This window comes from Doryrhamphus excisus, linkage group LG1, assembly GCF_037039965.1.
Source record: "Doryrhamphus excisus strain RoL-2023G ecotype Guam linkage group LG1, RoL_Dexc_Guam_v1.1, whole genome shotgun sequence".
In the NCBI taxonomy this organism is placed as follows: Eukaryota; Metazoa; Chordata; class Actinopteri; order Syngnathiformes; family Syngnathidae; genus Doryrhamphus; species Doryrhamphus excisus.
The window spans coordinates 15,704,102-15,730,838 of NC_136357.1; the positions used below are offsets into that span (position 1 = coordinate 15,704,102).

At 41.0% G+C, this 26,737-nt stretch overlaps 3 protein-coding genes across 3 annotated transcripts; 2 read left to right on the plus strand and 1 right to left on the minus strand.

Moving 5' to 3' along the window:
• The first annotated feature begins 95 nt into the window (after positions 1–95).
• On the plus strand, positions 96–3,994 carry LOC131131605 (DNA polymerase III PolC-type-like). Its single transcript, XM_058076451.2, has 4 exons — positions 96–287; positions 804–887; positions 2,594–2,639; positions 3,017–3,994. The coding sequence occupies exons 3-4, from the start codon at positions 2,594–2,596 to the stop codon at positions 3,538–3,540; spliced, it is 570 nt and encodes a 189-aa protein (XP_057932434.2). The 5' UTR covers positions 96–287; positions 804–887; the 3' UTR covers positions 3,541–3,994.
• A 1,411-nt stretch (positions 3,995–5,405) lies between these two features.
• Positions 5,406–12,614, minus strand: mpi (mannose phosphate isomerase). The gene is made up of 9 exons (XM_078791182.1): positions 12,547–12,614; positions 11,826–11,953; positions 11,096–11,296; positions 10,605–10,746; positions 9,233–9,412; positions 8,871–9,044; positions 7,245–7,453; positions 6,679–6,897; positions 5,406–6,604 (listed from the first exon to the last, which is right to left on the minus strand). Exons 1-8 carry the CDS (start codon positions 12,560–12,562, stop codon positions 6,679–6,681), a joined length of 1,269 nt encoding a protein of 422 aa, XP_078647308.1. The 5' UTR covers positions 12,563–12,614; the 3' UTR covers positions 5,406–6,604.
• Positions 12,615–13,830: 1,216 nt separating this feature from the next.
• Positions 13,831–26,319, plus strand: scamp2 (secretory carrier membrane protein 2). The gene is made up of 9 exons (XM_058074983.2): positions 13,831–14,010; positions 16,387–16,458; positions 16,590–16,676; positions 17,697–17,805; positions 19,898–20,026; positions 21,820–21,979; positions 22,105–22,206; positions 24,186–24,303; positions 25,118–26,319. Exons 1-9 carry the CDS (start codon positions 13,954–13,956, stop codon positions 25,265–25,267), a joined length of 984 nt encoding a protein of 327 aa, XP_057930966.1. The 5' UTR covers positions 13,831–13,953; the 3' UTR covers positions 25,268–26,319.
• Positions 26,320–26,737: the final 418 nt, after the last annotated feature.

The following is a 26,737-nucleotide window of genomic DNA, read 5'->3' on the forward strand; positions in this document are numbered from 1 at the left end:
TACTTGTTACTTGTAGCCGTTATCTAAACTTAAAAGGCAGTTACACCCACACATACGACTCGCCATGACAAAAAAGGATCAAAGGAGCACACAAGCAGCAAATCTCTAGACACCTGGGGTGAAGGACACGCCACAGATAGGCCGGCACCACCAGGCACCACCAGCTCCGGGCTCTCCTCACCTTACTGCCCCTTCGCGGATTGGTCCACATCTGCCTGCCATGGAAGGGTGCTGGAAGGTCTTCACCAATTGGCCGCCAGTGTGATGGGAAAATTTATATTTCACAGGTATAACATAGGTTACACATTGTGTGAATTATATTATTGCATTTATATTATTTTAAAACATCTTACATGTTTATTACTGTGACTATTTTATTTACATTTGTTTATCTTTATGTACAGCACGTTTTAACAAATAGACCATGACCTTACATCTCGCATTTTTCCAGTTGTGCTGTGTTAAATACAGTAGCACAGAAAGAAGCAGCCATTTTCATTCATGACGTCACGTTAGTTAGCATAAACACCATAACCATGTAGCATTTCACTTAGCATTGCTAAGACTAATGAAGCCGTTCCATGATGGTTAAGAGGAACGGCGGCTGACTCAGGAAGGTGTCCTTGACTTAGAAGCCCAGGCTTTCTGAGAAGTGTGCAATTCAGGGACTTTGGATCGTACCGGTGTACCTAATGTTGTGTCCAGTACGGTGGCAAAATGCGCCACAGTGGAAAAAGACTTCATTTCCCATCAGCAACCGCGACAAAGCAAAACTTACCGACTGACACTTTCATCTTCCACAGAAACGAAAGTTTTTGACTTGAGAGCAACTTTGGTGTTGGCTTCCAAGAGTTCGGACTTCAGCGTGTCAGTGCAAATACTTCACGGTGAGTAAACACCTTTACGCTTTTCACTTTTACTTATAAATACAGATATTGGTCATTTAATGTCTGACAGTAACGCTTTATATTCTCTTCGAGTTTTTGTAAGCAGTGTGCGTTCGTCGGGGTGATTTCTAGCTTTGTGGAGGCAATTATTTGTTTGTCAATCTACGATGACAATTTGTCCCTAACCTTTATCAGGGGTTCAAAACTCAAAACATACTTTAGGTTGTGGGCCTAACTGTACATTACAACCCCGCCCCCTATTATTTATCCTAAACTTTTTAACACGTCTGTAAATACAAGCGTCACGTTTGAATACAACACTTCTAAATGAAATATTTTTGGGTGAAATGACTCAACATCAACTGGTTAGCTACCTGTTTGAGACCACTGTGATAGCATCACTGTCTAAAGCAGGGGTGCTCACACTTTTTCAGCATGCGAGCTACTTTTAAAATGACCGAGTCAAAATGATCTACCCACTACAAAAATGCAAAACATCTATTTATTTTCAAATGTATTGAGGATTATTTGTACGTACAATGTATGTTGATGTACCTTACATAACCAAATGAGCCTACATTGCAAAACACACATAATTAACTATTAACATTTTTTGTAATTACCTGAGTTTACTTTGATGACTTGCACTGAATTGAATCAGCCAGGGATGCATAGTCCGGACAGTAGCTGCTGATAGCCAGGTTAGCCAGGCAAACGCACTTCGAAAAAGACATTGTGATTCTGATTCTGATTCTGAAAAAAAAAAGCCCACCTCCCATTCCGTATGGAAGTGATATGTTTTTGCCTTTTTACTTGGTCCAGCTCCTTCACTCATTTTAGTGACCATAAACTTTAGCGAGGGCTTAAAATCTGACGCAATTCGCCGACTATCTTAGCACTTTGCATCGTTGTTTACGCATGAGCGGTGACCTAAAGGTCAAAATTCAGTTGTCATCTGAATGGCTGCCCTGTATATCAATCAAGTGACAGCATTGATGCTAGGATGATATTTTTTTAATGTCACGCCGCGATCGACCAGTACCACCTCCGCGATCGACCGGTAGATCGCGATCGACTTAATGAGCACCCCTGGTCTAAAGCTATTGTACAACTTGGGAACACAACACAAGCATTACAGTGTAATGCAAGTAACACTTGAAAAAATAAGTTGAGTGATCACACAGGCTAGCATAGATAGGCTTAGTGTGAAAATCTATCATCAATTGACTACACATTTTACGGGCTATTGTTCATTCTCCCCATAATAAGAAACAAAAGTGAAAGTCAAGACGAGATGTGTCGCATATTTGGTCACACAAGTGCCAGCAAGGCACTCATATAGTATTCATATAGTATTACTTACAGAGGCCCTATTATACTCATTTTCAGACTTCTGTACCCCTATAGAGTAGCTACACATGATAACCCGCACAGAACTCTTTCTAGAGCTTCCAGGCTTTGCACCTCTTCCTGCAGATGCATTGTTTCCTTGGGTTTCCTGCCTTTTATACCCGCCTACTCTGCTGTGATTGGTCACATGCAGTCTGCTGTATGCACACTCTATGTCTTGTTGCCGGGGAAGTGTTATTTTTGTGTTTGTGTTTTTTTTCATTTGTGTGTTTATGCAGATACCTCCGTGTAGTGTTTTTTTTTAACATTTTGTGTTTTTGTCAAGATGTTCTGACACTGATGTTCTGTTTGTTCAGATGTCTTACACGGTGGTTTTCTTTGATCTGGTGACAACTGGGCTGAGTATGAGAATTTTTGTCATAATATCCTTATAAGCTTTTTCTTTTTTTCCCTTGGTGACTTAAAATCATTATTCTATTTCATATATTTCTGTAAACATTTTCAACACTGCATCAAATGCTGCCGTCTGACTATGCAAACAGGATTGGCTAATATTTGAGATGTCATGTGACTGGCTCGCACTTGAATGAAAATCCATGTGGAATATTTAATTTCTAACAGGAAATGAAAGTTAATTGGATCTTAACCTAAATTCCTCAACCTTGTCTGGTCTGATTAGTGTTTGTCCCACCTAATCATTGAACATGAACTGATGAGGCCTGCTCGGACAACTTGAATAGAATAAGATGATACAAGAAGTGTTTTTGGACTTCCCACAGACACCGGTGGGTGCGACATCATCCAGATAGGAGCCATCAATGGTGACCACACCTTCAATGCCTACATTGTCCCCCGTTGCAATATCAGCAAGAAGGCCAGAAAGGTTCATGGGTTTTCGGTGTATGATGACGCTCTGTACCAACACAGGTTCTTTAAGCCCACCTTCGATCTCTACTACGCTCTTGACTCTTTCATCAACTTCCTGGGCTGCTTCCAAGGGCCTGTGTACCTGGCTGCCCACAACGCCGATCGCTTTGACGTCCCCGTGCTCATCAGGGCGCTGGAGGAGTTTTCCCTCCTGGATAATTTCTGGGGGGTGGTGGACAATATTCTGGACACCTTATGGCTGAGTAAGATGCTCTACCCAAAAGGCTCTATTGACAGTGACTCCCAAGAGCACTTGGTGAAGTACTACCTGAACCAGACATACAATGCCCTGGAAGATGCCAGGATGCTACAGGAGCTCTTTGACTATTGGCAGCCAAAGACACATTGCGTTCAGAATTCCTTGATATTCCAGTAGAGAATTTTAATGACTTCTTTTAGTTATTCTACTGTGGAAAGTAATTTTCATTCATTCATTCATTTTCTACCGCTTTTTCCTCACAAGGGTCGCGGGGTGTGCTGGAGCCTATCCCAGCTGTCTTCGGGCGAGAGGCAGGGTACACCCTGGACTGGTCGCCAGCCAATCACAGGGCACATATAGACAAACAACCATTCACACTCACATTCATACCTATGGGCAATTTTCTATGAATAAAGATCATGCCCTTATTTTGTAACCACTTCCTTTGTCGATCCCTTCCGTTTTCCTTACTCCTGCTTTTTTCACGCACCTGCCTCTAATTTAATGATCCCTATTTAGTTCAGGTGCGTGCTCTTTCTGTCGTGGCTTCATTGTGAATTGTCGTTGGTTTGGTTCGTTTGGTGGGTTTTGTATCCTGCTGCTGCCATTCGCAATAAAAGATTCATTTTTATCCACACGTTTGGTCCTGCTCTCTGCATCCTGGGGTCACATCGCAAAGCTACCAAGACCGCTCATGACAATGACCATACAATGACATAATGAGTATAGTAACTGTCAATATAGTGATTTGTAAATTATTTAATTTTAAGTTTTAAAATGTCTTAAATGTTTTAAAATGTTGCTAGAAATGGAAGTGAAGACACCAAACTTTGTTTTATTGTATACTGTGTGCAATGACAAACCACAGTACGTCTATATACGTAAAATATAACAATGAAAAAACACACATCTTGACCTTTAGACCAATCAATAATGCACAGTAAATAGTACATCCATCCATTTTCTATACCGCCTATCCTCAGGATGGTCGCGGGCATGCTGGAGCCTATCCCAGCTGAGTTGGTGTGAGAGGCGGGGTACACCCTGGACTGGTCGCCAGCCAATCACACGACACATATAGACAAACAACCATTCACACTCACATTCATACCTATGGACAAAGCTCTTTAAATAATGACACATCTCTTCAAAGCATGACGGAAGCGACGACGTCTGCCATGGAAGAACTGAGCAGTCACTCACTAATTTTGAGGTACCTTGGATTCAGAGCACCTAATGACTAATCAAAAGTTAATGTTAAGTGCAGAAGCACTTAATAACATCATTGTTAGGTTAATTGGCGACTCCATGAATGTGAGTGTGAATGGTTGTTTGTCTATGTTTCCTGTGATTAGCTGGCGACCAGTCCAGGGTGTACCCTGACAAGTGATATAGAAAATGAATGAATGAATGTAATAATTACATCAGCAAAATTACAACAAAATAAAAGATGGAGATCTTTTATTTTGTTTTAAGTTTTAGATCCCGCTCTGTAAAACAGGGCAAGATCCACCCTAGCGGCATCACTACCACGCCCACCACACCTCTGCAGACAGCGATCTAAACCTGTCTCCTAAAATGGAGATGGGCGATACTGCACGATTTGGTATCCGAAAGCAAGTAAATGCACAGTCAATATCGCCATTTTGTAAAGATCATTGAACGATAATTTTAATTTTTGCACTGGATTTTAAAAAATCAACAAACATACTATTTGTGAATGCAATCAGACAATGTAAATATCAACACAATAAAATTACTGTATTTCCTTTTATGACTTACAGTTGAAAACTAAAGCATCATTAAATTCCTCGCATTTTGTGCCCCAAACCCTTTCTTGTCTAACATCTGCCCTGAATGTGTATACAATATATAGATACAGTCAAACCTGTTTTCATACACAATAAGTTGTAAAAAAAAAAAAAAAAAAAATCATTTTGTAAAAATGTGCAAAACATAATGAATTTATACTGTTTTAGGAAAACTAATATAGGAAAAAAGTTCCAGGGTGACAGACAAAATAAGATGTACAGGCAGCAAAGTTACAGCACAAATCTTTTATTACACCGCAGTTTGTCCATGTTCTCTGCGTTTCCATGCTACAGCATTCCCAAAATGCTAAAAACCGTGCTTTTGTGGGAGGAATACAGTAGGAAGTACAGACATGAGTGTCAACAACAACACTGGTAAAACAAAGCATCAACTTGTCTCTGTGTGCCTTTGAAAGACGCAAGACACAAGTTAGGGTATCAGACAGGATTGGAGGAAAAGCGAAAAACGGTAAAAATACATCTGACACCTTGCAGTAACTTTCAGCGACAACCCATAAACGCTACAGTATTAGTTGAAGAGACATCACTGCGTTCAGATTGGTGACAATATGCAACACAATAACGCAATATTCAATACGTCATAGCATTTGCTTGGAACAAAGTGCACTTCTTGGCCATAGTTAACATGACAAATTATTCAGTAATTGAATAATTATTATCATAATGAGGACGGGTGCAGTGGTCATCCCTGGTATGTATACATACACCATGTTTTGAGGAGATGGTACAAAGGAGAAAACATACAAAATGTAGCTTCAAATACTGTAAATTCATTTTTTTCATCATTTTGTTGGCATTTCTTGTTTGCTTGTTAGTCATGCTTTGTTGTACAGTAGTCTCCACTTCACTGCGGGCATGCTGGCAACGGGCAGTACCACGCCACAGTCATTCTGCGTACATTTAAACATGCCACGGGCATCCCCTCAGCTCCACAACATCCAATTGTTGATGCTCATATGGAAACACGTGCAGCTTATATAACTTCGTCACGCCACATAAACGTAAACGCATTCTGCACCGGTGCAAATATGCTTCAGCATTCGTCATCAGTGTATATTTCCACATTTTCATTTAAAATGTGTTTGCATTATTCCATTATTCACTGCATTCATAAGGAAAAGTGAAGCTTCATATTAAGAAATTAAAAACATACAAATTAATCGATTATCACTGTTTAACTTGTAAAAATGTTGAGGTGCAGAAGACTCTTGTGCTTTTAACCACACTGTGTTGAAGGATGGTGAGGACATCAACTCACCAGCAGGTGCTTCAAGTGGAATCCTAGATCATGTGATCATCAGTTCCAAGTGGAATCAGTTGCTAATTTTAATCACCTAAACAAAAATGTCGCCAATGACTGGGACCGCCGCTCAGCTGAAGGTAGCGTGGGCCCCAGATGTTGGTCCTGTCTGATGAGTTTAAAAGTTCACACCCTCAAAAATACATGGGGAACATCACACTTCATCACACACATGACTCACACCTACAGGAGGCAGCAGGCCCTGAACATGGTCACACCCGCGTGGGAGCTCACATGCAGAAGCACACTCTCGTTGGCGGACACAAACAAGACGGTGCCCCGCCGCAGGCTGACATCAGCAAGCGCGCCCGCCGATGTGGCAGTGGCGTCTCCTTCGATGACCAGGAGGATGCTGGCACTGTCGACCGGCGCCACAGTGTACTGCTTCACAGAGGCCGGGACCTGGAGGGGGGGAGAGAACCATTGCGTTATCTCAGGGTTGTTTGCATCGTCTGGATTTCAACAAACTGGCAAAGCAACAATGGTGGACGTCAGGTCAACATCTGAAGCAGGGGTGTTGACAAAAAATACATTTTCTTGACTGTAGGCCCAGGTCCGTATAGGACGGCATGTGGGTCCAGACTGGAACCAGAGTCTGCCAGTGAGTTAAGGATTAAGCCCACAAGTTTTGCTTGTAAGTTGTTGAAACAGAACGGTACCCGTCATAGTAGCATAGAACCCTGAACTGAACTTTCTGCCACATTGGGAAGGATCTGCAAAGACTAACCTTGTCAGCTGATTTCTCTCACCTGTATCCTCATGACAGTGAAGTCTGGCACAGGGGGGTCATAGATGGTGACGCATGGGTCCGAGCCGTCCTGGACTGACGGGAAAATTTTGGCAGCAGAAGGGGCCGGGATGTAGCTGAGCATCTCACACAGTGTGTTGACGTCGATGTATTTCGGGGTCAGGCCAGCCCTCACCGTGTTGTCGGAGCACGCCATACACTCGATGCAATCTGACATCAAACACAGTTCAACTTGCATTTATGACTGAACACTGAATCCAAATGTTTACTACAATTGTACAGTATTAGCGTTACCGGGAGTCCAAGCTCCTTGCTACAGTGCATGTGAAAAGTATTCACAGCACTTTTTCCACATTGTATGTTAGTCTAACTCATTTTACACAACACCTTACAATGACAACAAAGTTTTTTTTTTAATGTCCGGAAAAAAAAAAAAAACAGAAATCACATGTACTGTCCATAAGTATTCACAACTTTCCACTGTTTCCACTGCTCTTCTTTGAGATGTTTCTAAAGCGTCATTAGAGTTCACTCGATGAAGACTGCATGTCACAGCCCAAACCATGGGATGGGCCTTAAGCTTCATTTACACTCGCAATTTGGTTTGCAATTTAGTGTATCATGAGTAAATTGATCGTAAACTGGTGTAAAGCATGTGCAAAAATTAACTGCGAGAGTGTGGTCATTTTGTGCCAATGTCATTTTCAGTCACAAATTGCGTTATCTATATGTAAACATAATGCAAACAGTGCACAAACTAGTTTTCATGCTTTTCCGGCGTGCCATAAATAAATGACACACATTGCCACAGCAAATTGCAAGATGATGCATTCAAGTGTAAACACTGCTATCGTCAGACAGGTGACCAAGTAGCTTATGGTCAGTGATGGCGCTTCAACATCCCTCTTCCTTCGTGAGTGACTCAGCCAGAACCCGACGAACTGGCTGTGCAAATACTTCCCATCCAATCTGATGGAGCTTAAAGTACTGCAAAGAGGAATGGGTGAAACTGCCCAAAGTTAAGTACGCCAAGCATGTGGTATCATATTAAAAAATACTTCAGCAAAGTATTACTGAGTAATGGCCGTGAATACTTATGTACTTGTGATTTATTTCTTTTTTTTTAAATAAATTTCCAAACATTTAAAAAAAACATTTTTCATGCTGGCAATATGGCGTGTTGCATGTAGAATTCCAGGGAAACAATAATTATTGATTCAATTATGGAATAAGGCTGTCACATAAATCTGTTTTTAATGTCTAACTTTTTATACCTGACTGCTGTGCCCCGCTTTTACTCATGTTTTAACTGTGTAATAACAAATGAATGTAGTATTTTAATGTATCATTTACTGTGTTTACTTGATTTTATTCAACTCCATTCTTCTGTAAAGTGTCTTTGAGTATTTTGAAAAGCGCTATACAAATAAAATGTATTATTATTATTATATTATTATTATAAAATGTGGAAAAAGTGAAGCACTGTGAATACAATGCACAGACCAATAACATATTGGGACATCTGGTCATTTGACAGACAGGAAAACCGTTCCATTTCCAATTCAGACTAACTTAATTTACCAGATAGAAGGCCTGAAGTCATTCAGTCCAGCGTAACGTGACTGACCTCCGTACAGGTAAGCGTGAGGCTCACTGGCTCCAAGGAACATGGCTTGGTTTGGTTCCAATACCACATGATTGAGGAAGTAGATGGAGAAGCAGCCAATGTCTCCAGGGTATTGGGAATGGAGGCGGAGCAGCAGCTCACCATTGCTGCTGGATGTGTCCTTGGCTGCTACGCCTAAACAGACGCACAAGAAGAAATTACATTTTACCTTCAATGCTCTCCTGGTTGCTGCCAATTTGAATTAATTGCACTTAATTGCCTTACCAAACACAATCACAATTGCAAATACCAGGAATGACCATTTATGGTTGGTCTTAAATGCTGTTTAAAGGTTTTTAAATGTCATAAGTGACTGTACTCACCGTCTTCAGTGACTCTCTTCACCAGCATGTTCAGCTGATCCACAAACACTTTCTTCTCACAGTTCATCATCCTGGTGAAGCACTTCTTCAAGGCCTGCCTGGTTCGGACTGCATCTCCCATGCTGCACCGCAGCTCCTCGGCAGCCTCGTTGCCCACCAGAGCGTGGAACTCTGGGACAGCTGATGTATGAGTTTGTAGGTTGTATTATACATAAATACCTTGGTTTTAATGTTTCCTTCAGTTCATTGTGGGTATATATTGCAAAACATAAAAATGTTTACAGATTTATGATTTTTCAAATAAAACAAGTATATATACATAGCATAGAAATTAAAGGATGTGGAAGGCATTTTCAGCAATTTTGCACATTAAAGAAGCTAAACCTCATATTATTGGAAACCTCATATTACAAATATAAAACATAAGGTGGCCAGAAATATTTCAATATTGAATAAAGCAAAATTTGTTCTCAATCAGAAATCACTCCACACTCTTTATTGCTCTCTGGTTCTACCATATCTTACTTATTGTGTGGAAATATGGGCTAATAACTATAAAAGCAATCTTCACTCGCTAAATGTACTGCAAAAACAACCAATTACCTAAAAATGTCATCCAATACTTCTCTACAAGAGAGGAGAAATATGATCTCAGGGAAGAAGTACATTTGAAACACTTCTATGCTAGGACTACGTTAAAAAGCCATAGCATTTCAGTATGTGGAATCAAACTATGGAATGGATTGAGTAAGGACCTCAAACAATGCACAACGATGAGCCAATTCAAGAAACAATACAAGCAGTTGATGTTTGCTAAATACAAGGATGAAGAGTCTTGAACCAGTCATGATGTGCTATATATATCACTATATTGACACTTACTATGGTACCCATTATGGCATTGGATGCTCATATCACCTCGTACTTCGGTACGAGGTGCATTATTAAAAAAGAAAAAAACAACCTTAAACTGGATTATGGAAAGAAGGAAGTGAACAAATGTAACAGTTACTGATTGTAAAAGTACCAGATGGAGGGGTAGGATTTAATAAGCTTTGCTTCTTCCTACTCCTTTTGGACATGTGGAACTGTGAACTGATTATGGGATGCACTCAACCGTAATCTGATGCATGTTCAAATGAAATAAAACCATTACCATTACCAAACCAATGCCTGGACTGCACAGATTTTGGCAGCTTTTAGGCACCCTCCCTGGGCTTGTGGAGGTGCATTGCAGCGCTAAATGTACACTACCTGCCCCTCACAAGGTGTACTTTGTGGGATACACACCTAGTTTTTATCATTTCATGATTCCACTTCACCGAAAAACCTGTCTGAGACCTCATCTCAAAAGTTGCCCTAAGAGACTTACATTTGAGGAATCCAAGGATCTCCTCCACTGGCCTGAAGCCACAGAGGCCCTGGAAATGGGTAAGAGCGATGGCCATTTCTGGCTTGTGGTTATCGTCTGGGTAGTGCTCCGGAAACTGAGTGTGGAGACGAGCTGCTAACTCCTAAATAGAACACACAGTTCCACAGAAAGAAACATATTCATAAACATTTCATTTGGCGTTGCAAAGACTAATGACGTCGAGACATGGGCCGTTATGAGATTTTGATAACCTTGAACAAAAATATCACAATATGACGGTTTCATGGTGTTATAAAAACTTTCAAATATCTTTATTGAAAAGAAAAAAATGTCAAGTCAAAACTATTTGAAACCATATGATATAACACGATGACTGTGGAACATCTATCATCCATCCAATAAGACCAATATGAAGCTGGTGAGCACCTTCAAAGTGGAAGCGGCCCAATCCTAGCTGCGTGTGTGTCATGTGTGTGTGTGTGGGTACTCACTCTATTTGGATGAGCCTGTATGGACAAAGCTGTGTTGACTGAGAGAACTTTGAAGAGGAACGGCAGCTGACCCTGGAAGGTGTCCTTGACTTTGGAGCCCAGGCATGCTGGGAAGTGTGCGATCCACTGACCCAGCGTGGTCTGTGCTATCCTGTTGTCTTTAATCTGGGAGTCTCCCTTTGGGTGGGCACCCATCCACAGCTGTTGGGGGAGGGAGGGACATTTGCATTTGACTCGTTCTCTTTAAAATCAATTACCTCTGATTGGAGTTTGTGGCATCGGTCAAGGAAGCAGTTCCTCCTGCTTGACAAAGTTTGACAATGATTCTGTACATGCTATGCTTATTAGAAATTATTACCGGCTTTATTACTTCTTGAGAAAAAATTCTAGAGTAATATGTGGTAACCTACTGCATTCACTTTTGCAAAAACACTGCATCATAGGTCAAGATATGCTCAGCTGTTTAAATATTGCAGTAAATCCTATAGTTGGTATTGACTGGCAACCAGTCCAGGGTGACATTCATGTTGTGCTGCGTGGAAATGTCACCATGGTGGTAAACTGAACGCATGACCTTCGAGACAAACACGGCTGGGTTCCCAAGTGCCAAATAAAGACCATCCATAAATAAAACCACCAAGGCTAAAACTAGCAACACCTCATTTTATGCAGTGTTGTATTATCCGCTTGTGCTTACAGGGGTAGCCATGAGCAACATTATTCCATGTACCTCTGCGTAAGGTTTGCCTTCCTCGATGATAGCCAGCGGGTCTCCACCAACCACCAGTTTGGCCACCTCGCTGTCCAGCCCCACCTTTCCCCACGCGTAATTCTGCACAGCACAGGTCAGGGGAAACACTGCATGGGAGTCAAAGGCAGTAACAAGTGTTATGTTATACACAAAAACGAAATGGGAGCCAGATACTGTATGTGCAAGAATGGTGAAGTAACCCACAATATAATACTATCGCGAGAGTTTCTGCTGAATAACAATAGTGTCTCAGTGCAACACAAAAGCTATTATGCACTATATCAGCGTGAACAAGAAGAACGAAAAAGCAATGAATGATAATATTATATACGCCAGTGTAGTGTATGAGAGCATGATTTTGGGTACCATTGCTGCAGTGACTGTTAACATTACACTTTCCCCCCAACAAAAATAGCCGTTATTTGGTGTCCTTGTGGCAGAAGAGCGCCTGATGCGGGGGGGGCTGCGGTCATTGGATGAATCGCTGACAGAACACTAAGATAAAGCCTCATTGCCAGGTCCACCTGACAAGTTAGCTAGCATGCATGCAAAGCTAACTTCGCTCTTGTTAAACGTGTCTGATCATTAAATAACAATGACACAGAGAGTGTTTTTGTTCATGAAATTTAAACAGCCTGGCAAACGAAACCTCAGCAGATTGAAAGGTATAAATGAGTTGCACAGGAGAAAATCGCCTCACCTCTTACTTCCTCCATGACGGTGACGTAGCTGGAAGTCAGATGATGACGTCACGAATATTGTTAAAGAGGAAAGGCTACGGTGGCCGACAGGGCACATGTACAGCAACGGCCCAAAACGCGAAAAACAGCCAAAACAGAAAAGATGCACACAAATAGAACCACAACCACTATACACGTATATGCAAAGGGGAAATGCTTTAAACCTCTGTAGTCACATGAACTAAGCAGAATCACAAATGCTAAAAACACTGCATAAGAGAAAGACTGTCATCATGCGATCACAGACCAAAATCTACAAATCTATTTAAAAGAAAAGTGAAATGCAGTGAAACACTTATTATAATACAGGTAATTCATTTACCTTAGAGGGCTCATGACACTAAAACATACGTTAATCTTATTATTTCTGCCATTGAAAGGTACAATTTCTGTCGCTTGTACCCTCAATTTTTTAGTAGTCATGACCCTCACCCATAGGTCAGGGTAGGAACATAGAGTGACAGGTAATTTGAACACTGTGGCTTCCAGCTCAACTCTCTTTTCACCACGACTGTCCGGTACCGCAACCACATTACTTAAGGCAATGTCAACCTCATGGTCCAGCTTTCCCTTGCTCATGAAGAAGACCCGGAGATACTTCCACTACTCCACCTGAGGCAGCACCTCATTCCTGTTCCTGTTGCAGTGAACACTGAAGGTCACAGCCTGATGAGGCCATCAGGGTCACATTTTCATAGAGATCCTTATGGCTGCCAATCCTATGGTCCGGCGTTCCCATGGCCCTGATGAAAACCACATCCTGTATCTGAGGTTCGATCAAATTTCCTGCCCTTCTCCCCAGCACTCTGGAATAGACTTACTGAGGAGTATGATCTCTATATAGTTGGAACTAGGGATGTCCCGATCCACATGTTGTGTCTTACGATCCAATTTAATTATGTTTATAGTCTTGCAATCCGATCCAGTACCAACCTTTTTCAAAGCATTATAATAATGCATCCAAAGTATTGCTGAATTTACTTTTTTATTACACAGTATGACCGACAATGTTTTTTTTTTAACAAAGCTCTGTGGGTCAGGTCGCTCATCCAATAAAAGTCCATCTAATAAAAATATGTACCCTACGTCTAATAAAAATATGTACCCTGCCTCTCGTCGTATAGAAATGGATGAAACTACAGTAAATGTATCAAATGTTTTTTTTTTAAATGTATCAAATGTACTTTTCGGGTTACACGCATCCTGGATTTGTGCGTGGCGCGGTGACGTCATTGCCTGTCTGACTACGCCTGCGCAGGAAACTTCACTCGAGGAAGTGAGTTGAAGAGGAAACTTCAGCGGTGGAGAGGAGTTCGATGTTTATTCCTCGCTCACAAAGGATTAAATAACCAGGAGCATTTTTAAACATGTCGCATTTTGATGACAACCCATTTGCCGAGCCCGCTGGTGTTAACCCTTTCAACGTAAGTTCTTTATTTTGTGCTAAAGTGAGGCTAAACAGACGAGCTTGGTGGCCGTCATTCGTGAGACGGTAGCTACTAGCCAGCACGTCAGGAAACTTGTTGGGTGGATGGTGGTAGGCAGTGCGGAGGATACAAACTTCTCTCCTATTGGATGAAATACTCAGAACTGACAGAACTACAACCAATCGGATGTCTTGAATCGGAAAGCGGGTGGAGTATCATCTGGCCTAGTTGCAGGGAAGTTAAACTGTAGCAAAAGAGGAATGTGTGGCAAACCTTTTTAACCGCCTTGCTATATACTAAGTTTAGAAACATTTATTGATTTATTCATGCATGCATGCATGCATGCATTCATTTATGTATTTATTTTTTCCCAAATAAATTTGCGTTGTTTTAGGCATGAAACATGGCAACCCTCAAATGTTGTACTGATCCTTGTACCTGACGGATGGTCACTGGGTTATTGTGCATTTAGGGATTAGTACAGTAAAGATACAGTATACAACAGTAAACGGGGATACAGTAAAGAAGAGTGTGTTTGAATGTATGTGTTTTCAGTGCACATGAAGCCAACAACATCACAGTGTCTTGTATTGACCCTGTCATGTTTGTGTCTGGGTGTTTTGGATTATTACACAGTAAAACACACATCAACAGTCTAAGGGAAAATAAAATCTTCCACGGTGATTTGTGCAGCAATGCAGTTAACTGTACTTTGTCACAGATCAGAGCTCTGCGTGTCTGTTTGATTCTTGGGTGGGGAGATTATGTTAAATAAATAACCTGTCAGCAGCTGGTATATGGTTCCTGGCATCTTACTTCCTGTCCGGCAAGCAGGAATCTCATTTGTTGGACTAAACACTTGCATGATTGTATGAGCACATAAGCATCAATAACTATGCTGATAATATTCTATATCCTGTGCTGTTGATTTGTACTGTGGTCGCTAACATCCTGTTACTTGTTTTCTTCCTTCTCTGTGGTGTCAGCAAAAAACATACATTGAAGGCAGGAGAAGATTTTTTTGTAGTCTCGCACAAATCTTTTGGATTGGGAAAGGCTTGAACAATGGAGTGGCTTTCTGTGTTTCTTTGTGGATGGGAACACCTGGGAATAATACAGTGCAACATCTTAGGCTGGACTTTCTGCTCAGCAGCAATGATTGATTGACCTCTAATTTGATTGGATCTAAATAAAACAAAAAGACACAGGAAATAATGTAATTAGTGATGAATCAAATTATATAAGGCTTGCGGTTTGTAAAATGAACACATCTTGTAGCTTCATTTGCATTTTTATTAAAATGCCAGAGTCAAATGACTTGGCTGTAACTGTTGATTGTAGTGCATAATGGCTATGTCCCAAAGTGCAATGCACTCTCATCGAGCTCCATCTCAATAACGAGTTTTATGAAAACAAGCCTCGCATAAGTCTTCGGAAAGACAGCCATGCCAATGGAAGTGTTCATCCTGTTCAAGCTTAGACAGGAACCTTACTTGGTGACCGAAATAATACTGTCGTGGTTTTGAGAGATACAATCAATCATGGACATGCAGGCATATCTGTGTTAAAATCACACTTACAGCTGTATTTTCTTCCATGATAAGTCCATTGTTAAAAGATCCAGTGCATCAATGCATAAAAAATGAGCATAATAGGCCCCCTTTAATTTATGACCCCCAACTTAGCACCCTCTACTGATCATACATCATAAGTAATGTACATAAAAGCACGGACAAAAACATAATTTTGACTCTCAACAGGAAGCATAGTGCAGCATAACAGGAACAAGTGGGACTGCTCAGATTTCCCAGTGAGTCCGGCAGGGAATGTTTACAGGTGTGTCTCGAGCTGATAAGTGGCAATCAGTCCAGTCACCTGTTTGGTCACATTACCAGAGCTCAGGGGCCTTTAGTACTACACACAGGGTTGCATTCTAGCTGGCAGGGTGCGGATGTCATAATCTAATGTGCATTATTAATTAGCCATGACAAAATTAATTGGTGGCATGCCGCATCAAATAAATGATTTTATGGGACACAGTGAGTGAAATATGAAGAAAATCCACTTCCACTTTCATGGGAGGACTGAGATTTGGAGTGACCTTTTCTGGTTATTCCATACCAAACCCACCTAAACTTTGTGCACTATGAATAGACAAGGGTTCCCAAAAATGTAGCATATAACTGTCCAAAGAGTCTAAGATGAAGAATTTCCGATTCAGGGAGAATTAAGGACTCCACAGTTGATGCCTTTGTTGATTAATTTTATCCTAAAGGAGACATTCAGGTCTTCAAAATGTTGCAGCCTAATCTGTTTAGTGGGATTTGTTGAGATAAGTTGAATAATATAGTAAATGCTTTGATTTGATTCCAGGACCCAGCTGTCACCCAGGTGACAAACTCCAGCATAGAACCGATTGATCAGTACAACCCTTTCCCTGCCACAGTAAGACCACTGCCTCCTCTTCTTCGATTATATCCCCATTTCTTCATTCTGCTTTAAAGAATTAGTGTGCTTTGCTATTCGCCTTGTATTTCTTTAACTTTGTCATTTGTCACTGTCTTTGTTTTTTGGAGACCCTGGCAAGTCAGACCACTCCAGCCTCCACCCAGCCCTACCAGCCGGCAGTGTTGCAGCCTTCTTCTTCAGAGCTCAGTCCACAGGTGAGCCACACAATGTACATCAACACATTTTGTTTCGTATGCTCATCAAACCTTTGTAACTCATCAAATACAGCTGTCCCTGTTACAACCCAGAGGAACACAACATACATAAAGAGGACACAGGAAGCTTGAAAAGCAAGTTGCCATATTTTATTGATGAATAATCTAAGAAAAAAATCCCTCCTGTGCCCAAATAAGTCCTGATGCCCCAGCTCAAACAAACAAAAGACCGGCAAGATGATCAGGTCAACCCTATACAATGACTGTCATCCTACTATATAACTAATTCCCTAAACAAAACCAAAACTGAAAACAAGTCAGCCGGTCACACCGGGACAAACCATTCCATTCCATTGTCTTCCACTTATTTGGGTCCGGGTCGCGGGGGCAGCAGCCTCAGTAGGGAAGCCCAGACTTCTCGGTACTCTGCTGCCTCCTCCTGCTCCACTGGGAGGACACCGGAAACAGGCTCCACTGCTCCAGTTGTAAAGGACCGAACCACCAATCCCATACTCACAGGGCACCCCCACAGGACGCCATGAGGGACACTGTTGAATGCCTTTTTCAAGTGCACAAAGCACATGTAGACCAGTTGGGACCCTCCAGCACCCTCCCAAGGGTGTACAGCTGGTCCAGTCTTTCACGACCGGGACTAAAATCACTCTCTCTCCACCACCCTGGGAGGCTGAGGAGTGTGATCCCCCATAGTTGGAACACACCCTCCCACTAGAACACACCCAATAGAAAAACACAAAACCCACTCTCAACGATATTGAGGACAATGCTGCCATTTTCTTGTGTACACAATAAATTGGCCATTGTGTAGTGCGTATGCTGTTTTTATAAGGTGCCAAAGATCTGCAGTATGTTAAATGTGAAGAGGTCTCACTGTTGCAAGTCACATGCAATACGTCAGTGACTTTGCTCAAGAGATGTTCCTCCCTTCATCTGCAAACTTAAATGGAGCTTGAATTTTCCAATAAAACCTTTTTCTACCTCCTTCCTTCCTCTTTTTTCCAGGCGGCTGCCACTGCAGCACAGACCAACCTGCTGAGGCAGCAGGAGGAGCTGGAGAGAAAAGCTGCTGAGCTGGACCGCAGAGAGCAGGCACTCCAGAATCGAGGCTCAGGTTAAGAGAGACAAGATATATTTGAATATCAATATATGATACATAGCCCAATAATTTTTTTCCACAAAGTGAGTTTAGACAAAAGTCAAAGAAAAATATACGTGCAAAGTATTATTAAATGGAAAAAATCTTATAGAACAATAACCGCTGAAATAAAATACTATATTATCTTTAAATAAATATAAAAAAAGTTGAATCTAATTTTCAATCTTCAGTGCAATCATGCTGCACTGAGGGAGAGAGGGAGTACTTGTTTTAATGGTAAACAAAACACAGATTTCATATTTACAATGTTTCACAACACTGCCTACTAGTGGCCAACATAAGTAACAGAGTGGGGGAGAGAAGGGGAAGGAGTGATTAATGACACGTGAAAAAGTATTATGATTGCAAAAATGAAAAACACTTACCTGAAGGACAAAAGAATGAAAATAAAGTTCTTTTTGCTCCACTTCTGCACCCTACACAGACGGAACATAAATTACACAATGTAACAAAAACCACAACGAGCCTAGTGTAACGCAAATCCCGCCAGAAGTGTAAATGAAAAGAAGCCCCTTTTACTAAAACCAACGATCAAAATAACATGAAACCACTTGAAATTACAAATATATCGACATAAAAACAATACACACAACACAGATGACCAAATCTTAAACTAAACAACACATTTTGTCCGCAGCTCTTTAACTGAACTTACCCTCATCAATGCCAACCACGCTGTGTGGCAAAGAGAGAGAGTGCCACCAGATCTGGGGGCAACTACAGAAGCCCGGGAGGAGCAGAAGTGAAAGGATAAAATAAAGCACATACAAGGAAAGCGATGAAAATAGAGTAAACAAGATAAGAAAAATAAATAACTAATTGAGATAAAATTCACACAATTACTAAATAATAATCAATTCACACATTTAGAAAATAAATGATACAGTGCATTTTTAACTCTGTTACACCAGCGGCAAGCTATAAACCAGGGGTCTCAAACTCAATTTACCTGGGGGGCACTGGAGCTAGGGTCTGGGCAAGGCTGGGCCGCATCAGGTTTTCCAAAAAAAAAAAACCCCAAAAAAAACGCATTTATTAAAAACAGAAAAATATACAAACTTTTTCAGTGCTTTGGTTCCGATTTTCTACAATAAAAGCTCTGATAAAACATTCCACTGTTCTCAAATATCTTATTTTTTTTTCTGCACAAAATAAGATGAAAAATAAACAAATCAAGAATAAAGAAAATCTATCAATCAGTAATAAATAAATATAATAATAATAATAAAACGGCAAATAAAAATTTAAGAAACCACATATAGTTGGTGGGTAGACAAATTATTTTTTTCAGATTAAAATGAACAAAGCATTATTAGAGCCCTGTAGACATGACAAAACACAACTATAGTCACATTTATACTTTTTTTATTTACAACATATTGCGCAACTGCAGGGTCTTGAGACACATGCTAACTTGCAAACTAGAGAGCTAGCGACCTAAACGGTAGCCTTCAAGTTATTTCCTTTAAACTTAAAGAGCCAAAAACTTACCACTTCCACACGGATAGGGAGGATAACTATTAACAGTTATTTAACCTTTAACATGAACATTAATCATACATAATAATTTTTTCTGGGTACATGATACCATACAGCATCCATATCAAACTTGTGCGGGCCGCACTAACATTAAACTTTCATATCAAGGCAGGGGCCTCAAACTAGTCTCCTGCGGGCCACATTTGGCCCGTGGGCCGCATGTTTGAGACCCCTCTATAAACGTAACAAGATCCACAGCTACACATTTGCTGAAGGGGTCGATATGGCACAAAAACAACAAGAAAGTAATAAATAAAGCACAATAAACACTAAAAAGGCTGCAGATACAGAGCTGCCGTAACTAGCTTACACTTGAAACATGAGACCTCCGCATCAAATCCAGTCTATATCGATATGAACGATATGCTTGTTTTTCATATCAGGCTTGAAAGAAATATTGCCCAGCCCTATAGTCGAGTAAACAAAGAAAAAAATACATACACAACTGCCTGCATATAGAGTGCATTTTGCTTTTATTGTAACTTTACTTTTGTTCTCACCTTGTCAGGGAAAGAAAACAACTGGCCTCCGCTTCCGAAAAGTTTTCCCATTAAGCCGTGTTTTTATCAAGACTTCTCAGAGGAAATCCCGACCGAGTACCAGAGAGTGTGCAAGATGATGTACTACCTTTGGATGTGTGAGTGCTCTCACATAATGAATAATATTAAACAACATTAGGTGTTCTTCAATGTTACATCTAGGATTGACACAGTCGGAAATGGACAACAGTAAATGTACTGTAGGTTTGTTAAAGGGGCCCTAAGTTTAAGACTTAGTATGTACAATACAGCCCAAAAGTTTGGTCACACACAACACAACTGATTAATTAACCCATTAAAAAGGCAGTTTAAATTACTTACACTGATATAAATGATAAATGGACACAAGCCGAGTTGATGACTGCGCACCATGGCATACTGTATCGACACGTCTGCGCCTCACATATGCCACAGCATGTAGGGCCCTATGATTTCCACATCAACGGAATTGCAGAATTGGCTAATATTTATTTCTTGTTCAACTGACACACATACATTATTTTTACAATGAATTTTATGAAGCTCATGGTGAGAACACCAAGTGTTTACATTGATAATATGACATAAAATACAAATCTAAAATACTGTATAAGACATATTTAGAGTTATTTCACACTTTTTTCTGAAGTACATTATTCGACATGTTTTCATTCATAGTTTCGAGACTTTAGATTGCAAATAGACATGAAAATAAAGAAAAGGCTGTGAATGAGAAGTGTCCAAACTTTTGGGCTGTACTGTATATGTTTGAAATGTACTCTTGTTCTGCATGATACGGAAGTGCCATATCGTGAAGTTGGTGTGTTTTTAAACTTTCCCCGTTTTAATTTTATACCACTACTAAACTGAACTGAATGGCCGCGGCAACCACTGCTCATTACTGTTGGTAGCTTTGTCTTGAAAATGGCAGCCCAAATGTGTTTTGGGCTGCCCAAAAGTTGAATTGTGTATCTAGACTGGAGTACGCCAGCAATGGAAAGCAGTATTTCCCACAGTACCGAAGTCTATCGGTGGCATTAGCTGTATTACATAATAGCTCATGATGCAAATATGGGTGTTGGTTAAATTCCCTTGCAGTGTTCGACGCACATGCATGTGCCTTTATAGCACATGTACAGAGGATTTTAAAACATTGCTGATGTTGCCTGGGCTCCATGTGCCCTAACTTAAAAGATGAGTGGTGGTGTGTGCCTATGACCTGTGTTTAAGAAGCATTTACGATGGCATTTACTACACAGACCGTTACATTATAATGTGCTTGTGAGTGAGGGTGAACAAGTAGTTCCAAATTGAATGAATATATATATTTTTGATTTTATAGATATATATATATATTTTCATTTATTTGTGGCATTTCAAGGGCGGCACAGCAGTCGTGTGGTTAGCCCCGTGCATGTATGGGTTTTCTCCGGGTACTCCGGTTTCCTCCCACATTGCAAAAACATGCTAGGTTAATTGGCGACTCCAGATTGTTCATAGGTATGAATGTGAGTGTGAATGGTTGTTTGTCTATATGTGCCCTGTGATTGGCTGGCGACCAGTCCAGGGTGTATCCCGCCTCTCGCCCAAAGACAGCTGGGATAGGCTCCAGCACCCCCGCAACCCTCGTGAGGAAAAGCAGTAGAAAATGAATGAATGAATGTGGCATTTCAACTTTATTAGTGGCAACTGACCTACTCCTATGTCCCAATAACATGCATGTCAGGTTAATTGGAGACTCTAAATTGTCCATATGTATGCATATGCATATGAATGGTTGTTTGTCTACATGTGCCCTGCAACCAGTCTGGAGTGTAGCCCACCTCTTGCAGATGTGCAGAACGCAGATTTACCCTGTACACACCTGCAGATTCATGGAATATGTTACTGACTCCTGCTTGACCCCCTGCAGTCAACTGTGTGGCGCTGTTCCTCAACATGCTGGCTTGTCTAGCCATGTTCATCGCGGCTCTTTCTAACGGCACGGATTTTGGCCTCTCCATCCTCTGGCTCATCCTCTTCGCTCCCTGCTCCTTCCTCTGCTGGTACCGGCCCGTCTACAAGGCCTTCAAGTGAGTTTGTGGGGAGTAGGAATCATTTTTGTGTCATCGTAATTATGTCTGTGTACTGTGTTCATGGACAAAGTTTGGCATGCACTCAAAGATTGTGACACATTCTTGTTTTCTTCTCTGTTTAGGACTGACAGCTCCTTCAGCTTCTTCTTCTTCTTCTTTGTCTTTTTCTGCCAAGTGGTTATCTTCATCATCCAGGCTGTGGGAATCCCCAAGTGGGGAAACAGGTGAGTCTTAAAACTAATGTGTTCATTTTTAAGCCAAACAAGAAACTTTGACTGCAAAGCTCGGTTCATACTTCTGTGATACTTCTCCCACTTCTCCTCCAAACGCTTGAAGTGCATTGCCAACAAAATTTAACCTCACGTCAGGATAATCAAGGTGGCCATCAAGGTGGTGATTGGTCAGCATTTAGTACATTATTTCCTGTGTGTGTGTGTGTATACTACTCGTTCAGTGGGCATACAGACCACTTTCACGAACGCCTTCTCTAAATTTGGATCAACAAGGCTCTCCCGTTCGAAGGACGCTAACAAGCTAAATACTCAATGAGTGCCATGGTGTCACATTGAGTTGACTCACTGGAAAACACTGATCATAGCATTTGGTGGAGAATTGCACGGCATGCTCTCAACCCTGACACAGAACTTCAAAACCAAAAGGTTTAAGGTGTAGTGACTACACAGAAGTGTAAAATAGGCTCAAATGACTAGGAGCTTTCTATTTATTGTTTTTATTATTTCTGCATTCATTTATCTTTCTCATTTCCTCTCTGTTTGAAATAAATGCTAAACCAATGCACCTGGCCAACTTTGTTACTGGGCCATAGGTGGAGCACATGAGTCCAAAGTCCAAAGGTCTATTCTCCAAGATGAAAATGACTTCAGGGTATGGGGGTTTGACAGTTAGTTAGTCCTTCTGTAGTCTGGAGAATACGTATTTGATCCCAGGCTGAAGTTTACCACCTTACAAATATATGAACAGTCTACTACCATGGGCAACACCAAAGAGCTGAGGGAGGAAGGGACCAAGCGAGAATTAGAGGGTTTGTTTGTGCCTCTTGCATGAAGTATTTGAGAACGTAGCACAACCTATTCCCAAACAATGAGGGCGGTGCGCATCAAAGCGTGTCACTTTCTGACCCTGCACTTGGCAGTGTGTCAAAGCTTGTCTAGTCCCTGCATTTCCCAAGTCGCCAACAAACAATACTGTTACAAGAGGCCACAAAAAAATAGCAGCCACAGGGAGAGCAAGGCCAGCAGTGCCTGGACTTGAGGAAGACATCAGGCAAGAAACCAAGACAGTGGGTCAGTCAGAAGTTGTAGAGAGAGAGATTTTGCCCCCATCTCCTCCACAACAGTACTGCAGCTGTGAGATAATACAGACACCTTTTTTCTTTGGCAATGAAACCCTCTCTTCTGCCTGCTTATAGTGTGACAGGATAAGGTGTTTTGGCAATGCATATGCATGCTGGAACAATGCATGTCGTAATGTGCGTATTAGTTCATACGCTGCATGCAAATAGTACTTGACTTTGTTGCAAATTAGTGCATAAATAATGTACACCACAACACATTGTGGGACAATGCAAAGGCAAAATTGGTGTCAAGGTGGGTTTAGTAATACACTTTGTTGTAGTAGATTGAGATCTCGGGCCTTCTAGCAATCAATAACTAAATGACTCAGACAAATCTTGGGAGAATGTGATGTGGTCACATGAGACCACATTTAAGCTCTGAGGTATGAAGTGGACTGGACCTGTTTGGAGGCAGTGAAATGGTGAATATGAAGCCAACAACACCATCTTGACTGCAAAACGTATGGGTATTGGGTATGTTTCTCTGACCAAAATCCCTCCTGAGATGTGTGCAACCCTGGTGACCAACTCCAAGTTTGCCCACAAGTGTTTATCCACAAGTACTATGTTATGTGTTGCTTTGGGATGAAATACTTACTTCCCTCCATCTTAATTAATGTATAACCTTTATTGAAACTTACAAGAATAAAATATAGGCTGTTTATTTTGAACAGAGCGGGCTCAAGTAATCACTGCACTCGAGTCTGTGATTATATGCTGTCACTTTTCATGGAACACTTCAACATTTCCTGATTATTTTGCTAGCATCTATCCTCTTGACATGATTAGAAAAAACATATTTACTGACTATTTTCTAAACCTCAAATGTCAACCATGTTTTGACCACAGTGGTTGGATCGCCGCCTTCTCAGTCATCAGCAGCAACAAAGCAGTGGGTGCCATCATGATTATTGTGGCCATCCTCTTCACCTTCTGTGCTGTGATATCTGTCATCCTCCTCAAGATGGTAAGACTGCAAGAAGAAATTTCACGCCAATATTCTAAATATTCCACTTGTATCGAAAAACATATTCATACATCAATCGGCACTTGGGAGTCAGTATTAGTACTCAATGATTCCAATCTGTGTTTATGTGGTATGAAATGTTAATTTTGTTAAAACCTCAACATTTTTTATCCATCCATCCATATTCTATGCTAGGGCCTATCCTCACTAGGGCTGCAGGGTATGCTAGGGCCATTCACACTCACATTCATACCTATGGACAATTTGGAGTCACCAATTAACCTAGCATGTGGGAGGAAACCGGAGTACCTGGAGAAAACGCATGCATGCACGAGGAGAACAAGCAAACTACACATAGTGATGCCCGAGCAGGGAATCGAACCCGGATCTCCTGTGTAATTTAGATTTTGATTGTTGTTGGTCCCTGTCAACTTGAGCTTGTTCAGGCTTGGATATATATGGTGAGAGTCACTAGAGTGACAGGTTATCAGCCCGATATTGCCCATATGATTCTAAGTCTTTCCTGTAATTACACAGGCAAGCAGTGGGGTGAAGTAGACATGTCACAGGAGACGGAAGTATGGTTATAGCAGTAGCCTGACGACCAGGCTAAATGCTGATTGTGACTCAGGTTCTGCTCTATGGGTGCGTCCATTATTCGTGGGGTTTTGCCGTTGCAAGTAAACCCTGTGTATTACAGGGGTCTACTGCAGACTTTGCTGAGACAGGCAAGAAAGTCTGAAAGGTCGATTCATCTTGAATGTAGTACAAGGAAGCTGACAGAGCTTTTAGCTAATGTTGTGTTCTTGTGCAGGTTCATAGCATGTACCGCCGGACTGGGGCTAGCTTCCAGAAAGCCCAGCAGGAGTTCTCCCAGGGCATCTTCACCAACAAAACATTCCAAACTGCAGCTGCCGGTGCAGCATCTTCCGCGGCCCAGGGAGCCTTCCAGGGAAACAACTAGACGCTTCCTTGCTAAGCTAATAGAACAGGGCAAGGTCTGCAAATCATCAGGTGAGGGTTGATTAAGTGAGAAACATAGAAGTCAGGAGATATTCTGACTTCAGTTAGAAATCCAACCTTATAATATGTCGACCTTGAGCAAGATGGGGCTGCACTCATAGACCTCAATCCCTCCGCCTGCACCCCCACCATTATTTTGAAGTGAAAACCACACAGGTGCATTGTGGGTGGAGCATGTGAGAGACGTTGACTGATGATTTCACTTCGTCTTGGCTTTGTATATTTTGTGTGCACTTTTTGGCGATGCTATCTTCAGTGTAACGAACTGAGTACAACAATGCATCCATGCAACCACATGCAACTATGCATGTGTGTGGCGTGTTTTTTTTCCTTTTTCTTCATATCATTGATTGGCCATTTGAAAAGTCTTCATTGCTTCACATATTTCATGTCTAATGGCGAAGAACTACTGCGTACTTTAGAAATTCTAATACTGTCATTTCAAGTTGGCTTTTCCTTATGAGTTGTACAAAAACAGTAAACGTCATATTTAAATAATAAATATCCCTCAAACTCGGCAAAAACATGAAATGTCAATGCTTAAACACACTGCATCAATTTCAAATTGCTTGCTACCATATGAGGTTGTTGGCTTAAAATCATGACAAAACTGCCTGTAGAAAAGAAAACTTTCAATATTAGTTGTGGAAACTCGGTTTGATGTACCTTTTGCATTTTCACTCTCCATTTACAATTCACAAATAACACTTTGTCTATGGATGTATATTTTCTATTCGGTTTCTCACTGAATAAATGGTTAATTTGAGATGTATCACATTACAAAATTGCTCCAGCTTCCAGAATGTTTTGCCTTAATTTTTACTGCTTCAAAGAACAGACGTCAGTGCCTTTGTTGTTAAAGATGTACAGTAGCGTCTTATAATAAAATGCTTGCCTTTCAATACTCGATGGAGCTTTGCTTTTCCTCCACTTCAACTTCTCTCATTCGTAATAAAATTGGCAAACACTGCAAATGATAGTCCAGTACCAAGTACATATAGGCCTGCTATTGTGATACAAATAGAGTGATACTTTTTTACTTGATATTATTCAAGATTTGAAGGATTTAGTGATTTTGCCTTGAATTTGTTTTCGTGATATAATCAGAATAAAATACAGGACAACAATTTTGTGTAAAAAAAATCACATTTCTGATCAATTTAAAAGGGAACTATTGCTCTTTTTCCACTTTTTTGACTCATAAATGTTAGTAGAATGTAGTTTCAGATAATGAGGTTTGAGGGAAAGCTAACTTGCCTAAATCGGGAAACGTTAGCAGAAGTGGTTGGAGTTGCAGATTCCAGCCCCAAAAGAGAAAAATATGGGCCTGTGAACATGGGCAAAATTGGACTATACGAAGCTGGACTATACAAAGTCTGATACCTTTCCAATGTTACTTGGTCATGTTGAA